Genomic DNA, 17,279 nt, shown 5'->3' with positions numbered 1-17,279 from the left:
TCAGACCATCACTGTTCAAGCAAATCATCTCATCGTTGGATTAAGCCGTGATTTAGTCCCGGAGAAGAGGAACACAAATTGTAGCTGTTCCCATCTGGTAACTGCCTGAGTATGTCCTCTAGCTAAGGCCAATTGCGAAGTAAAACCGATTAACTTCAACCGCCATCTAGGAATGTACGCGGGCCTTTTGCAGCAGATATTGTCGTGCTTGGCACAAAGCAGCGGCGCTGCGCCCCGCTCTTCCCGCTCCCTTTCTTCTGGCTTTGGTCTTCAAGGTCATCCTCGTGTCCTGCTGGCTGCTGAGGCGCTTCGTCGCGCTCCTCCTTGACACGCCCCGGTTCATGGCATCAGCACGATCCTGCCTTGTGTTTCGAGGCTGTTAATTACAAACGCCAAAAGGCCTCGGCCGCCCAGGCTGGGCTCCAGGAGGAAGTTCCTAGAGCGATTTACGGGGCTTGGATCAATTCCCATCTCTGCGAGCTCGTCCGCTTCCACAGGGAAGCCAGGGAACCCTTTGCTTGAGCCCAGTAAAAGCCCGTCGGTAACCGCAGAAGACGCCATCAGCTCCCGAAGCGGCTGGTGCCGTTTGCGGCCGAGACCGCGGCTCTCCCCCGCGGCCGCTCCCGAAAGCCCCGGCGGGAACCGCGCGGCAGCCGCTCCGTGAGGTGAGGCGAGGCAGGCGGCAGGGCCGGGGCTGGCTGCGGGCTCCAGGGGAGCCGCCTCGGGCACGAGGGGTCCTCGCGGCGAGCGCCTCGGGGGTGGGGGGCCGCCTGCCCCAGCGGCCGTTACCCCCCCTCTTCCACAAACGACCGTGACCCTTCAACGGCCATTAACCCCCCCAACGGCCGTTACCCCATCGGGGCGGGGGGGGGGGGGGCGGCGCATGCGCAGACGCGCCCCCTCCATCCGGGTCACCGACCCCCCCGCCGGCCCGCAGCTCCCTGAGGCGATGCGGAGGCGAGGGGACGCGCACGCAGGCGCGCTGCGGCCGCGCCGCCGCTCCCCGCCGCTCACTCCGCCCGGCGCCGGCGGGGAGTGCGCGCCGCCGCCCGGGGGGCTCCCGCCGCCGCCGCCTGCCCTCGCGGCGCCGCTTCCCCGCCGCTGCCCCCGGGATCGCTGCCGAGGAGACGGTGAGCGCCCCCCGCCTCCCCTCAGCGCCCCGCCGCCGGCCATCTGTTGCTCCCCGTCCCCTGCGCCGGCAGCCGCGTCCTGAGGCGGGGCGGGCGCGGCGGGGCCTGGCCGTGCCCGCCGAGCCGGGGCGGGCTGCTCGCTGCGCTCCGACCCGGGCGGCAGCCGCGCGTCGGGCTGGGACGTGCTCCCGCTTCGCGTCTCTTTTTTTCCCCTTTATTCAGTTCCTCCTTAGGGCATATCCAGATAAAGAGTCTTTTTTTTTAATTATTATTATTAAAAAAACCTCAAATCGGAATACTCTCCGGAGGATGCGGTCGTCAGCCTGCCGTCTTCGGTTTCCACCCTCCGCTTTTATCGCCTGCCGCGGTAATTCCGAGCTCGGCGGTTGAGGCTCCGAGCGCCTGCACGGGGGGGCTGCGCGGCTCGGCGGGGCGGCACCCCCTCTCTGAACTCCTCAGGGCAGGCCTGGCTGCTGCTTTATTAAAAAAGAAAAATCTTGCATTTTTAGACCTTGTCCAAACGTAGATTTTCGGAAAGCAATCTGATTATCACCCTGCGAGGTGATAATATAAATGAGCTGCTCGTGTTTTGTACCAGCGTTATCTTACAGCGTGAGGAGCAGCTCTAGGCGACATAAAGGTAAAAACACTAGTTTTGTGTCCATGCCGGTGTCTTGTGATCAAGAGCTAAGGCTACCCGTGGCAGGAGCTGGATTTCCACGGATTGCTTTAACTTGGGAAGGCCTTATAGTTTTGTACGAAGCAGAAGGGTTTGGTTTTATTGTGAAGTGTTTCAAAGGTGCTTTTCACCTGGTATTTAAATGACAACCTGATATTAATTCCCAGACAGAAGAACAAAGGAGTTATTAAAAGGTCTTAACCAAGTGACTTTAGTTCTCGGTATCCTGTTAGTCCTGTCGTGTAATGCCACTCAATCTAAAATTTGAGAGGGAGAGAATGATTAAATAACTACCAAACAAATATCATTATTTCTCTGTGCAATGAATTTGCTCGTGTTTCTGAGCTGTTTATTGCAGTTAATATTAAATCTGTTAAAACTTACAGTAATACATGAGCAGTACCTGTGTATTTTCATTCATATCTTATAAGATGGTATTCATCATTTCAGGGAGGTAAGTGAAGTAATTTTCTTTTGCATAGGGGAAACTGAAGCAGAACAATTTGAATGTGGCACTGATAATTGCGTCAAGCTATTTACGAAGTTTGGAGCCTTTCTTCTGGTTTTGTTGTTTTCTGACAATTGCACAATAAAGTAGTTTTTGATCTCTTAAAATATGACTTCTCCTGGAGTTGCTTCTAATAGTACTTCTTCCTTAACATTTGTGCATTGGTGTTATTTGTCTTATTTTAGGGGAGCTATTCCGTATTTTTGCAATACTCACTAATCATGGTGGATAGATACGGATTTCAGGAAAGTCTGTAAAAACAAAAAATAGCTGAAAAATTAGCATTCGCTTGTAGGTTTATGATTAAAGAATTAGAACTGTGGTGCATTCTTACATTAACACACGCACAGTTGAAGTAACTCTTCTTATAGTTCAGTGCTGTCTACAGAAGCCTTTCAGATTCTGTTTTTATAGTTGCAAGAAATGCTGTGCTGTAAATTATACAGAACTGTTGATCTTATTGGCAAAATGTTTCCTTAATTTTGACTAAGATTGGTTGTGTTAAATCCCTCTCTCTACAGACTGCTTGCAGGAGTTCAAGAGAATAACTGCATTTTCTTCTGCGGCTTAGAGTACGAGTTTCCACTCTTGTTCTGTAAAGGAACAAGATGATTTCTCTGGTAATTCAATTTTTGTTACTCATTGAGGAAAAACTGTAATCTGCTTCGTGACAATGGGGATGTTTAAGCTGCCCCAGCTCTCCAATGCAGTTTACGCACATCATTTGAGACTCTCTGTCATTTCACAGAGCAGGAAATATCTTACGGTAAAGCATTTTGTTGCTGTAATTAAATGTTGCAACATGATGAATTCATATATAATGAAAACTGAAATCGGTGAAGCTGTTTGTAATGTATAAAACTGGATATGGTATGCCTAAAAAGGTATGTATGCCTTTCATCAAGGCTCTTAAAACTTCTGTACAAAACTAAATAAATGACAGTTCTCCATTTTTGTAATTTTACCTGAAGAGCATCTCTTCTATGTAATAATGCATGCCTATACGGCATTTGATGTGTTTCGTAATACAAGAAATTGCCGTTCAGCAAAAAGCAGCATTTTCCCCATATCAAGGGTATTTATGCAATAAAAGGTTTACTTGGATGTTTTCTGTGGTGGACAGAAGACAGATCTGCGATGCAGGGTCACCAGGGCTCTAATCTCAGCTCTGTTGCTGAACAATTATGCCTTAGTAGTTTGTTTTAATCTGTGTATGTTTTGAAGATGATAATATGCAGACAACAGTAGTCGCTGATTGCATGCTTCACATAGAAGTGTGAATGAAATGTGTCAAGATGTGTAATAGCAAGCACTGCAAGTTTTCTTTCTTTAGTGTTAAGATGCTAACTGGACGATTTTGCTTAAGTCTGTAGGACCAGTTCATGCATGTTGAAAATCACTGTGACCTTGCATCTCCATCTACTTCGTAGGTTGGTTGAATCGCTAATGTTATATAAGTCTTAAAAGAATTTGAATCTTGTGGCTTTTTTGTTGGCTTTTTTTTCCCTCCCCCTCTCCTACAACCTGTACGCTACTCCACGATCTCCAAACTCCTGACATTTGTTTGCAAACACTTCGATTGTTTGTTATTGATCCCTCTCTAGTTCCTAAGTTGATTTGGCAAAGACCTTCAACCAGTTGTATCATCTACTTGGCTATCATTCTTTCCTTTTACTGTTCCATCTTTTATATGCTGTCACATTTTCATTTATAAAATTGCCCTATTTTGCTCTACCAAATAGATGTGGAAATTACATCAATGGCTCTTCTAAAAACATAAAACCTCAGTTTTAGAGTTTTTCATGCTGGAATTTTGAACCCAGTTTATTCTGTGAATCATTTTAACCAAATTTGGCAAAAGTCTTAAATATTGGGACTTTTTCCTCAATGCATTCTTAATGTCCTTAAGTTGATGATTTGGAAAGTGGCTTGTGTTTGTGGATTTTTTTTAATGGTATCAGTTTTATTTGATTTTTAAGTAGATATCTGCCTAATTAATACTTATCTCATTGGTGAGTAAAAGATTGCTTCTATTTGAAGAGACTATACGAAGTCTCATTTTACAGAATATTAAGCAGAGATACGGAGTTCAAATGACTGGATTGGGGATGTGTAATAAGCATTTTATTTATATAAATAAATCCCCAGATAGCCCTTCATTTTATCCATCTCTTTGCTCATTTTTTTTTCCGAAGTGACATTCCAATTGCGTAAATACCAAGTGAAGGAACATCTCTAGTTCCTGCAGTGTTTGAGGTTAGTAGTCTGCAGATTGGAGCTCCTTAAATGACACAGTAGATGACAACATCTTTAAAGGAGTAGTGGGTTCAGTTGATAATCTGTGGATTAAATTCTCTCTCGTTTTAATTGTGATATCTGATTCCACTGTATTAACAATGAAAAGAGAGAGAAAGAATACCATGGCACAGTGTAAGTCACAGTGATGAGCACTCAGTTAATCTTACTTTCTTGATGCCTCCCTCCAAACTTGTTTGTTTGCTTCATTTGATATTACATTAGGCTCAGATAGCGTGAACTTTTTAAAGCTTTTCATAACTTGGCCAACTTGACCAAATTTTGTGTTGGTCTGTATGTTACCATATATCCAGTCTTGTTCATTGTTAATTTAAATCTTTCAGCTTCATACCAGCACTTCCAAACTCTCCCTTTTCTGTGCCAAATTCGCTCTGTTGCCTTGTTTACAAGTCTCCTCATTCTTGTATTTGTCAGGTAACTAGCTTTTGGGGGCAGTTACGTGGAGGTTAAGTGTTTTTTATTGTGACACATACTCTTCTCTGTCAGGGCAGGGAGAGGGGAACACGAAAAAAAAGGCTAGTATTTTACTCTCAATTCTGTCTGCACGTAGTTTGACTTGATTTTAGGCATCCTTGTGCTATTGCATGTTGGACTGATTAGCCCAGAATGCTCTCTTGGAATCTGTGCTTCCAAGCCAGATGGTGGCTTTTGTTTTTTCTATGCTGGCGTATTTTCTTTTCCATTTCTCTTTCCTTTTGCATGAATCAGCCTGCACAAAATATTAGTTTTCCACCAGCTATATGTTTTCTTGCTTTTACTTCCTTCTTTCTGTGTTGCTGAAATGCATTTCCTATGAAAATTACTTTTGAAACTTGCTGTGCTGGGAAAGTCTGGCTGGGTCTTTTCATAACTTTGTAATGGCTTGACTAAAGGTAGGATATTGAACTGATGCAGTTACACACCTGTGCACATTACTTCAGACAGCTTTTACGTGTCCACACTGAGGTTGCATTGATTTAACTAAATTAATTTAACGTCACCCTTCGTGTGTGGACAAGTTCATACTCAGTATTGCCCTTTCTGCTAAATGGCCAACTTGAGTTTTGGTTGAAAAAGTCTGTGTTACTCTGACTAAGCAGTCTGGAAATACTTAATATTTAAAACATTTTTTTCCTATTTGCACAAGTTATTTCTCCTTCTAAAATAAAATGTTGAGGGTGCTTGGCTGTTGTTAATTAGAATACTTTGTCTTTTTCACATGAGCAAGCATGGATTGATTATGGATTTTTTTTATGCATATTGGTTTCACTTGATGGCATTTCTCAGTGACTGCTTCAAAGGAATAGCTAGTTAAGCAAATAAAATACGCAAATGAGGTCACTGCCGATGGAACATAGTATATTTGTTTACCAGTTCTTTTTCGGTGTTATAACACAACTTAAAACCCCAAACAAATCCAGATATAATACAGGCTTGCATGTTTTCTGTTGTCTTCATTAGAATATACAGAAGTGTGATAACCTCTTCCTTCATGATTTTGCAGCATTAGTTTGTAAATTATGCTCTGTTAAAAGCCATTTTTTACTGTGAACAAAATAGTTTGTTACCTTAAACCTTTTATTTAGTATTTTGCTTGTTTGCGCTGTTTTTTTCTTCCTTGATATGTTTATTCAAGGCTATAGATACTGTACCTCTTCTGTCTATAGGCATTAGGCAGCACTTAGGACAAAGAAGTGTCCTCGCATTAGGAGATGGGAGGTTCTGTTCCCATATCTGCCATTAGCTTGCAGAGACTTTGGACAGATCACTTCATTTTGCTGCATACATGTGTTGCGTTTGAAATAAAAATACTTCTTCAAGTATCAGAAGACTGCTCTGATTATTTGGAGAATGCTTTTAGGTTATTTAATAAGAAATTGCTATTAACTGAAAGGTACAGCACTGAGCAAAGCTTCTAGTTTCAGTATTGCAGTTCTCGATTTATGTCAGATTAAAGGGAGGAGAAATTTCATTTACCTGACTGAATGATTTCTTACATTCCTTTCCATAGATTGAACAGTGGTATCTTTATCCCATTTACAGAAATAAGATAAAATACTTATGTTTTGTGGGTGAGAAGGCAAGTTTCATGTTGGTTTCTGTTCTTTGTAAAATTATTCCTCTTAAAGAACAGTCATAGCAAGAAGATGTGGTTTCTTGGCAAATTCTGTATTTTGACACTCTTGGTTTGTTTATTTTTTTTTCTTGTTCTTTGTTTGTTTTTTGGAATGTTAGACTCCTATTAGAAACTCCAGAGTGTAAAGAAGAGTTGCTTTGGGTAGATGATGCTCAGAGATACTATGAAGTCCTGGAGCGACAGCCAGTCAGACCTCTATAGCAGTGACCAAGAAGAAGAAGAACAGATGATTTTTGGAGAAAATGAAGAAGATTTGGAAGAGATGATGGATTTAAGTGACTTGCCTACCTCACTCTTTGCTTGCAGTGTCCATGAAGCTGTGTTTGAGGTACAGGAAGAAAAGGTAAGGTGGCCTAAGGCATATTTGGGATATAGTATTATAAGTATAGATACACCTAGAGAACACTTTTGTCTGGATTTTCAGTGTATTAATGCATATTTTGATTGAAAAAGCATGATGTATTTACCAGTAAGCTGAGACCAGAATGAGTACAGTTACGAAAGAGCAGGTAATATTACACTCTTCTGGCATTTCAAATTGTTAATAGATATACAGTGCTTCTCCCATGAAAAGCTCTCCTGATTTTTCTGTTTATCCAAGGTACTAAATCCAAGGGCAGATTTAAATAAAATCCAAAGGCAGATTTAAATATATTATTTCAAGGCAAGGATTCTTTTGAAAGAGTATTATGTATTTTCATACGTTTTCTGGCTGGAAATAATAAAACACCTTGAAAGTGGCTTGACTTTGTAATAATGTAACTCTTCTCTGGCCTGCTAACATTTGTATTCAGTCTAAGAGCATCGGGAATAGTTTTCTATGGTACGTGAGTGTTTGGGGAAAAAAGTAGGGGCCGATATGAAAGCTTGGTCTGCAGCTGCTTCAGTTTCAATTTACAGAAGTATTTATGAAGCCTGCAGTTTTGCGTAAAAGTCCTCAAGGTGTGAGGGAAAGATGTGGTGTCAGCTAGGGAATACTCTTCTGTGCCTCAGAGTTGCTAAATCACGTATTTCAATATAAGTCAATCTTTTGTTTACTGTGAGCTGAATTCCTAAGCTACGTTCCTAACAAATGGAGCCAGCGCAACTCTGCCGTGTATGTTTAAAGGATGATACCTAAAGCACGTAGATGAATGAGGCAGCTGAAGAGGTAATCCAGCTTGTTGTTTTGTTCTGTGATCTGACTGCTCAAACATGAAATTCCTTGCTTCAGTCTTTTCCTTTTTTGTCTGTTTCTTGTCTGCTCTCTGTCATTCTGAAGGCATCTGCCAAAATGCAGATCTTTGTGTTCACATCTGAAGTACTCAAACTTTTGTACTCTAGTCTGACAGTGTTTCTTTAGAATGTTGGATCTTGGCACAGGAAATTCCTTGCTTATACAATTCTTCATAATCATATGCAGATTGTCTTCCAAGATGAGGAATATTAGGAGCAACAGATTATCAGCGCTTGTATGCATTCTTTTTTTTTTTTCTATATAGTAAAAGATACGTGGCTGCTGAGTCATGGTACTAATTAGTGATCAAAATTAAACTTAAGATGTACCTGTGTGAATATGCAGAAATAGCTGTGGGGAAGGAGAAAGATGAAAAGACATAGTACATTCAAATTAGAAGGATCAGTGATTTGTTGAGAATGTAGGTGTTTTAATTTCATGTGTTGGTATGCAGTGATGTAGTGCTGAGTGCCAGCGTGTTTTGACTAGTGAAGAAACAGGATGATTAAAGCAGCCTTGAAAAATTTGGGTGGCTTGCTTCCCCCTATAAATAGGGTTGGATTTCTACAGGAAAATAGATTAAGGTTATTTATCTTGTTAATCAGTGAAGCTTTGTTTCAGATCGTAAATGATACACTGGCGTAAATCTTATTTTTGTTCGTGAAGGGATTGTAGGATGGTTCTGCCTGTGCTGCCACAGGAACAACTGTTGTTAGCAGAATTCTGCCTAAGGTAGCTGTGAAGCTGTGTGCTGTTGAAACTGCTGTACAATTCTGAATTTGTGACTCCTGCTGCAGTTTCATAATGTGCTCAGCACAGTTTTCAGATGAAAAATCTCCATCAATCCTGGCCAAGGAGAAATAATGTTAATGTCCTTTTGGTACTGATGATGATAACATACACTTTCATCCTTTTCATCCAATTTACTTTGTTAGCACAGTTCAAATCATTTTAAAACAATAATAAAATGTAAATGTAACAACAACTATTAGAAAATACAGGAATAACTGGAAGTCAGTAAGCAGTGCAAAGTAGACTGGAAATGAATGCTAAGTCACAAAGAGTTTTTAAAGCAGCTTACAGATCTCCATTTGGACAGGGGAGGGGGTATTACATAATAAGAGCTGTTGCTCTTGCAGATTGTTGTAATCATATTCTTGCGGCTGCAGCAAAAAGGTGCCAGAAGAGGCTGTTAAGTGTTTTTAGTGGCTTATTTTCGGATGCAGCGTTTTAATTTTTCTTTTCCAAGTATTCTAGAGAGAATAAGATACAGTTCATTAGCGTTTATTTATATGCGTGGTGCTAAATGATTCCCTTGAAAAGAGCCTGAGTTATTGCCAGCCTGTGTATGTCGGCAGAAAAGTTAGTTTCTAGCCTTGCATATTAGCGCTGGGTTTTTACTCGAAAACAAAACAGACAATGCATAAGAATGTGTAAATCATCATCTAAATTAAAAAAAAATACAAGATGACATCTTGGAGATAAATTTTTAGCTCACTGATGACTAATTTAAATTATTATTGTTTCTATTAGATCGCCTTTTAGCTCAAAAGCCTTTTATAAGTGGTGAGCACTCTGGTAGTTTGAGTGATTGCTACTCTTGGAGGAAGGTAGTAAAGCATCTGTTAATCAATAAAAGTTTAAATAATATGCTCAATTAATTTAACTCTGACACTACTGAAACAGCAGTTTCCCATAATTCATTGCTTTTAGCATATAGAAAGTATGCATTGGAATTGGTTGCCTTGCTATATTATCTTGCATGTGTCTACATGTGATTTGTCGTTTTTGTGCCCTTTTGCTTTTTCCATGAAACTATTCCCACAGTACTATCTGGGCACGCAAGGTTTATCAAGGGAGGTGTGCTAACTCTTTCTCTAATGATGGGATAATTGCTAACCACATGAGACCACTTGACAGATACCTCTGAGAATGGAGCTCTTGCATCAGATTGCATGGAATTCTCTTTCAAACCTGTAATATACTGGTTTGGATTAATTTTTTCTTTTCAAATATAGCTTGTGAAGTGTACTGATTATACTGTCAGCAAGCTCATCTAAGCTGATTAATTATGGTAGCTAAGACATTAGAATAGGTCAGAATTGTATGTTATATCTCTAAATGGGAAACTTATTATGCAGGCTTATTCCTAATGCTCAGAAGAACAGAGCTGCTTTGATATATTATTTGGCTTTTATCTGTTTTATGAAATTCTGCTTTGTCAGCCTCTGGACATATGTTTCAATGGCTTGATTTACTTCTGCCTACATCTTCTTTTAAAGGCTGAATGCACAGCAAACAGTTACTGAATCAAATGGAGAACGTGCTGCCTGTGCACATACAGAAAGCAATTTGGAAGTTTCTGGTGGGGTTTTTTTTGGTGGCAATTCCAGATTATACTACTTGATGTTCTTTTAGTTCATTTGGTACCTTGGGAAAGCATTAGAATGACAAGCGTGTGTCGTAACACCCTCCGCTCCTCAGGAGTAACAGCCAGATTGACAAAGGATGTTTCTTTGACATCGCTTTCGGTGTTGAATGTTGCTTTCTTGTAGCTCGGGAGATAGTCAAGCTAATGCTGGCAAAGCTAGCAGCACTTGCAAGCAGGCTGTATCGAAATCAATCGCTGTCTTTCCTGATTTTGCAGTAGTCACAACTGTAAATAAGAGATTGCCTGGTGTGATGTATGACACAAATATTTCGTGCTTATTTTTATTTGTGGAAGGTGGAGTACTTCACATAAGCGAGTAACGCTGAATATTTGTGTGAGGAGAAAATGCTAAAAAGACATTATTAATTTAAAATCTGGATGTTTGATTCTTACGGAGTGTTGTCCTCAGGTTCTCTTTCTGCCCTGCTTCTTTCATCTGCTTGTTTGACATTTTCTACCTATATTTATTTTTATACTGTTGCTTTGTTAAAGCAACATTTAAACAAAAGTGGAAAGTGACTGCATTAAACATACAGTTGATTCAACTTGTATGCACTTACATATTAACAGTTCACTGTTAAGTGCCCAATATGTTTACAGAAGAACTGCCAAATATAGAAGTTATCATTACCTCTTTTCATAATTTTGTCTTTATATAACTGCTTTTGGAAGCTCTCTTCTAACCTTAAAAGGTTAAAAATTCAGATAGAGTAAAATAAGTACATATTGTCCCTTTCCCGCATGTTCGCCTTCTTGAGGGTAATGTCAAGACTCTGGAGTACTGTCTTCATCATTTTCAATTGCATGCTTGATCCACTAGGTTGCAACTTCTTGTTTATTGACTACAAAATTTGGCCAGTGAACAAAGAAATAGTTTTTCTGATTTAATAGTGACTGTGAGGTTAGGACAGCTTTGGAGAGAGAAGCACAAGAAAACAGCAATTTTGTTAAAACTAACATGGGCATCATCTGAGGGATTTCTTCAGTCCTATTTAAAATGAAAATCAGTAGTGGCCTCTTATCCTGTAATTATTTTTACAGGAATGAAGACATCAACCAGATTTTTGTTAGGAGATAATAGTTTTTTAGAACCACAGAAATTAATGGCTTTGGGAAAGTTCTTAAACAGAAGTAGTACTCTTCTGTTTGTTTACTTATGTAGCTCTCTCTGAATAACTGAATGTTACAGAAACATAATAAATAGATTGCTTGCATAATTCTAATTATTGATTTTTATCGGACTGTTTACAGTGAAGGAAAATACCTTTGTCTATATGAGGAAAAAAATATGAAGTATCTGCAGATATCTTTTTGTTCAGAGAACTAGTAAATTAAAACAGATAACTCATAATTGTATTGTTAAAAATTTTAATAATTGGAGAATTGGATAAGATTCCATATGCAACAAAACATGACTTTTATTTTCAATTTTTGTGAATGTTGCTTAGTAATAATAGATTTTTGGCTCTCTTCCAGCATAGTCTCTTTTTGTTTGTCCTGATAATTTTGACCGTTTCCTTAAGCACTCTGCTTTAGTTTATCTGATATGAAAGTGAACCAATTTGCATAGTATTTTGGAGATGCTTAGGTAAAAAAAAGTCATATGCAAATGTGTGTATATATATGTGTATATATATTTTTTACATCTATGCTTTTGGATAACTGTCGCTAGATGGCAGCATATGTATGAAGAGTTATATAGGCGTGTTTACTATACTCTTGGAATTTAGATTGAAATAATGAGACAACCCAGTACTACACTGAATATGAATTTATAAATCAGAGTAACCGAGTGAAGTATAGAGTGTGAAGGTTTAGAAGGCAATTAAGAGCATGAGTGGGATTTGGATGAGAAAGGTGAAAGGAAAATGTGTTTTCATTGAGTGAAAATGTTCATTTTGTGTTTGGAGAATCTTTGTACTTCATCTCTAGGAAAGATTTGAAGCACTTTTCACAATCTATGATAATCAAGTTACATTCCAGTTGTTTAAAAGCTTTAGAAGAGTAAGGATAAACTTCAGCAATCCAGAGGCAGCAGCAAGAGCCCGGATAGAACTGCATGAAACTGACTTCAATGGAAAAAAACTGAAGCTATATTTTGCACAGGTATTATGGAACACTAAGATGTTCTACATGTGTCCCTGTTTCTTCTCTGTTCCACATTTGCCCATGAATTTTATTTTTGATAAAGTTCTGGAGCTACCATTGACCTCTCCATTCTCCTACACTGACATGTATTATTTTCTGTTACTGAGAATTCATGCTTTAGGGACTGTTTTACTTTTCGGCCTGAGCTTATAGAGTTGTAATTGGTAGAGAACAGTCACTGTGTAGTGACACAAACCTTCTCCCCCTACATAAATAGAAATGTATTAAAAGGAAATAAGTCATCCAAAGATCTTTATCATACGTGCTCTATATGCATATTCTTTGTTGGATTAGCAACTCATATATGCCACTTACAGCTATGCTGTCAGCACTCACATGGCAAATTTCTTACCTGCAGCGTTTCTCTGAGGTGTCACCTAGAGAACTGATAAAAGCTGTACTCCTTTTGTTGATAAATCTAGGCTGAATTAAACAATACAAATACAAAGGATGGTCCTGCATCACCAAGGGTGTAGACTACCTGGTCTTCTACTGGGGTAGTAGATGAAATAAACAGAGAATTAATAGTTGTGATTTTATTCTATATCTGCTGGCTTTTGTCTTCAGGCACAGGTGTCCAATGAAATAGGAGACAAGTCTTACCTCCTTCCTCCGCAACCTGTCAAACAGTTCCTGATATCACCACCTGCATCTCCACCAGTTGGATGGAAGCAGAGTGAAGATGCAACTCCTCTGATAAACTATGACTTGCTTTGTGCTGTCTCCAAGTTGGGGCCAGGTAGGAATGTTTACCTGCTTTTGTTGTGCTATTTATCTTCAAAAATACTTGTCCAGGAAATTTATTTACTTCATCTTTTTCTGGGAGAAGAAACTGAGTCTCTCATATGTAAGGTTACTCACTTGAACAGAATCAGCTGTTGCTCTTTTTACTTCATTCCTTAACTAATTGAGAGTGTAGCACGGAAATGGATTATTTGGCACTAGTTCCATGGCATCTATTTACTGAGTTTTGCTATAATCTCAGCTGTAGCTACAGATCAAGAAAAAGAATAAAAAATTCAGTCTGTTGCGGATGGACCGTTCTGGTAGTTCAGGATGCTAGCATGTACTTCATGTTTGTCAGGCTTTTTAATGGGCCTTCCTGGGAAACACAGTGTTTGCCTTCCCTGAAAAGGAAAATGTATCAATCTGGCATCCCGATCTGATGAGCTCTGCTTTGTAACATGTTGAATCAGCTCCATTGTTAGTGAAGCGGGGGAGGTATCTGTGCTGTCCTAACAGGAGGTGCATGCTCCGCTGAGTAGTGTTACAGAGAAGATAGCTACTTCCTTGTCCTCTGGGAAAGCCACTCCTGAGCAGACAGCAGTGACATTATTTTCCAGGGAACCGAGAGGCTTAATGTTTTCAAATGCTTTTGTAATTTTTCATTTACAGATGTCACATGAATGCATAGCATAAATGATATCACTTTAAAATTTGTATGCTGCTCATCTTCTGATGTCTTTACTGTATCATGTTACTTGCTTCCATCCTTTACTCCCTTCCTTTAAACATCAGTTAAAAGATTGTTTGTGTTCAGAGTACAGTATAACAGATACAGGGGCTGTTCTAAAACATGTAGTAGGTCCAGTGGCATATGGAAGTTGAACAAATTAAATATGAGAAGGAAGTAAATAATTATTTGGTTGCATTACTGCAGTTATTAAGGAGATTTTTGAGATAAAGGGGCTTGATACTGTTCCATGAGGATGTTCTTGGTGTAATTTTTGTTTGATACTCTTCAGGGGAGAAGTATGAACTTCATGCAGGAACTGAGTCGACTCCTAGTGTAGTTGTCCATGTCTGTGAAAGTGAGACAGAGGAGGAAGATGAAATAAAAAACCCCAAACAGAAGATCATGCAGACAAGGCGTCCAGAACCACCTGCAACAATACTGAATGAATCTAAAGCATTTGATTGTACACTGGAGGTAGGGGGTACTATGCACTGTTAAATCATGTGATGCTCAAGATGGTATCAATAATCAGACATTTAATGAGTAACTGATGTCTGTACTGCTGCTATATGTTATATATAGCAGCAACAGGTTTTACTTGTAGTTGTCTCTCATGTTCAAGATTTGAGATGCCAATGCTCTAAAAAGCACTTTAGTTTTAAGGTCTAGGCTCCCAAATGTAGCAAATTCCCCTAACTTGAATAGTGAAAAATAGGAAGCTTTTTTTTTTTTTAAGCTGTTACCCTACTCTTTGTACTGCATAGTGTGATGTACCGAGTGTTGAAATAATACCTTAACATTACTGTCACTACTGGATTCAAGAAAGTTCACAGTATAGCAATTAAAGCTGATTTGTACTGGTACAACAGCTTCCAGTTAATATAATGATTAAATGCAAGCGTAACGTACTCTTCATGCTAAAATTCCTTCCCAGCTAGTGATCTCCTGAGGTGACTGATTTGCAAACTGATCATTCGTGAAACTGTTCTGTTTACTTTTCTCAGAAATGCCAAGTATTTGTTTTTTAATTTGACATGAGGCACAAATACATGTATGGAACTAAATTAAAGTAGTTTTTCTAACTGAACAGAGAAGAATACAGGAGGAAGAACCACAGACCACTGAGAAGGCAGAGTCTGAGTCTGTCTCCAAAACTACTGCTGCTACTATCTGTGACGGTACACCGATAAGTACAATAGTTTGCACTGACAACTAATTAAAAATGAATTACAGTATATGTAGAGTGAAATATGGATTCAGCTACTGAATGTGTTGTCTCTGATCCTCTCTAAAAAGATGGTAATGCTTGTTCCTCTCCAGTCCTAGAGATGGCCTACACTTATAAATAAATTCAGTGACTGTTATGTTATGACTAAGTGATGTTAGGAAATAAAAGGTCCAGCGTTAGTTTTGAACTTGTGCACTTGTGCTTCTAAACTTTTACAGTCTGTCTTGTCTTGCCCCCTTCCCCCCCCCCCCCCCATTTGCCTGGCTTAGCCAGCGTTTATGCATTTTTGGTACTTGTTTCCTGTTTTTCATTAAGACTTTTTTGTGTGGCATCCTGTATGTCTAATAGAGCATCTGCTAGTTCTGACACCAGGATGTATCTTTTAAAATACAGATCTGTAATATCGTGAACTTCTATGTTAAGTGTTTTAGTAGAAGAAAAATATGCCTCAGTATAGTGGCACATGCTCCTATGCTTTTATGCTATTTTATAACCAACCTTTTTTAGTCTACACAGATTCTTCTTTTTTCTATTAAAATTAATTATTTGTGAACAAACCAGACTGCTTATGTTCATATATAAAAATCATTCATAAATTGGCCTTTTTCAAATCATTTTACTGTTGTTTAATTCTATATAAAGTGCTTATTGAACTTTCAAAAGTGTTTTCGCTTGATTGACAGCAGAGAGGAAAAAGTGGACATGAATTTGTGTAGGTGCAGTTGTTTTAAACTCCATGTTGTGCCAGCTCTTGATCCTTTCCTGCCACCAGCTTCAAGTTGCAAAATAGGATCCTGCAGGCAGGTCCTCGTTCCAGAGGCAGGAATAGTATAAATTAAAAATGTTGGAAGATGTTTTCTGTTTGTCTTGCCTCCACAGGCATGATATTTATGTATCTCTTCAGGTATTAAGATCACTCAGTCTGATTTCTGTTTCACTGTTCCACAGTAAAAAAAAGACTTGTATTGTCTATCAGGTTTGTGCATTTTTAAATTCCAGAAACCCATTTGGGATTTTCTGTGGTGTTTGTATTTTGTTAATTGATTAATTTCTACCCCATTGTAAAAGTTGGTATAAGTAGGGTTAAGTGGAAAACCTTCAGAAACAGTTTTATAAGGCAAATAAAACCAGTAATGTTATTGTCAATGTATCTTGTGTAAAATGTGTAACAACTTGCATTCCAACATCTTTCATTGTGTAAAGAGACTTCAAATAAAAACAACGCAGTGCCATTCACATGTTTTTCTTTTAACTGCATTCCATATTGGCCCAAGTTAGATATGTATTTTTAAAACCTCCCCAAAGTTATCTATTGTAACAATATTGTATGCTTGCGTATTGGGTAAACTGTCAAGGTAGTGCCTAGATTTTCATAAGCAGATTATCACTAAGGAAAAATGATGCTCAGGAAGATGGAGATTTCTACAGGAAAATACGAGGAAGAGCTGGGTGGAGGGAGGGACGGTTTGTCTAATTGTGGTTTTGGGTGGCTGTTAAAGGGAGAGACTTTAAAGCGGAGTTCCCTATGGATGTCTACCTCACGTTAATTTTTGACACCTGCTTAGACTGCAAACACTTTGTGGCAGAGAATGTGTTGTTTTGGTTGCGGTGTTGAGCTATATAAAGATTTTGTTGTGACAAAGATAAATATTATCTGGCTTTGGAAGTCTCCAAAAGGTCATTTCCACAGAAGGGGTATGTACAGAATCTATATAAAAAGTGCATGCAGAAAGGGTGAAGGGTATTAGAAACCATGTGGGGTTATGCAGGTAGTTTACTCCTTACGTATGTTCAACCCTGAAGGAAGATGCTTTGTCTATGTCCCAAAATTAATGTTGTATTTTTTTCTATGTATCCTCAGTGAAATAAACACTTTAGGACAAACCAAAACATTTTAGACTTAGAATTTGAGTTAAGTGCAAAATGAAACAAAGCTAAGGTGAAGCACTTAGGCTTTTGGGGAGGATTATCTGCTGTTGAATTTAGAAACAAGTATGGTTCCCTTCAACAGAATTGAATATGAATAGGTAAGCTGTTACGAAAGCAGCTAA

The 17,279-nt window shown here is 39.2% G+C and overlaps 1 protein-coding gene across 8 annotated transcripts; it reads left to right on the top strand.

The window, feature by feature from the left end:
* Positions 1-934: 934 nt before the first annotated feature.
* Positions 935-16,464, top strand: RCAN3 (RCAN family member 3). Of its 8 annotated transcripts, XM_064525105.1 has the most exons (9): positions 935-1,130; positions 1,640-1,770; positions 2,839-2,937; positions 3,684-3,747; positions 6,848-7,092; positions 12,329-12,502; positions 13,112-13,283; positions 14,290-14,474; positions 15,091-16,464. In XM_064525105.1, exons 5-9 carry the CDS (start codon positions 6,895-6,897, stop codon positions 15,214-15,216), a joined length of 855 nt encoding a protein of 284 aa, XP_064381175.1. In that variant the 5' UTR covers positions 935-1,130; positions 1,640-1,770; positions 2,839-2,937; positions 3,684-3,747; positions 6,848-6,894; the 3' UTR covers positions 15,217-16,464. The 8 variants fall into 8 exon arrangements, with proteins under 8 accessions (XP_064381175.1, XP_064381173.1, XP_064381176.1 ...); XM_064525103.1 differs by lacking the exon at positions 1,640-1,770; XM_026098091.2 differs by lacking the exon at positions 935-1,130 and having other exon boundaries at positions 1,178-1,770.
* The last annotated feature ends 815 nt before the right edge of the window (positions 16,465-17,279 follow it).

Source organism: Dromaius novaehollandiae, chromosome 23, assembly GCF_036370855.1.
Source record: "Dromaius novaehollandiae isolate bDroNov1 chromosome 23, bDroNov1.hap1, whole genome shotgun sequence".
Taxonomy (NCBI): domain Eukaryota; kingdom Metazoa; phylum Chordata; class Aves; order Casuariiformes; family Dromaiidae; genus Dromaius; species Dromaius novaehollandiae.
This window is presented reverse-complemented; position numbering and strand designations above follow the sequence as displayed.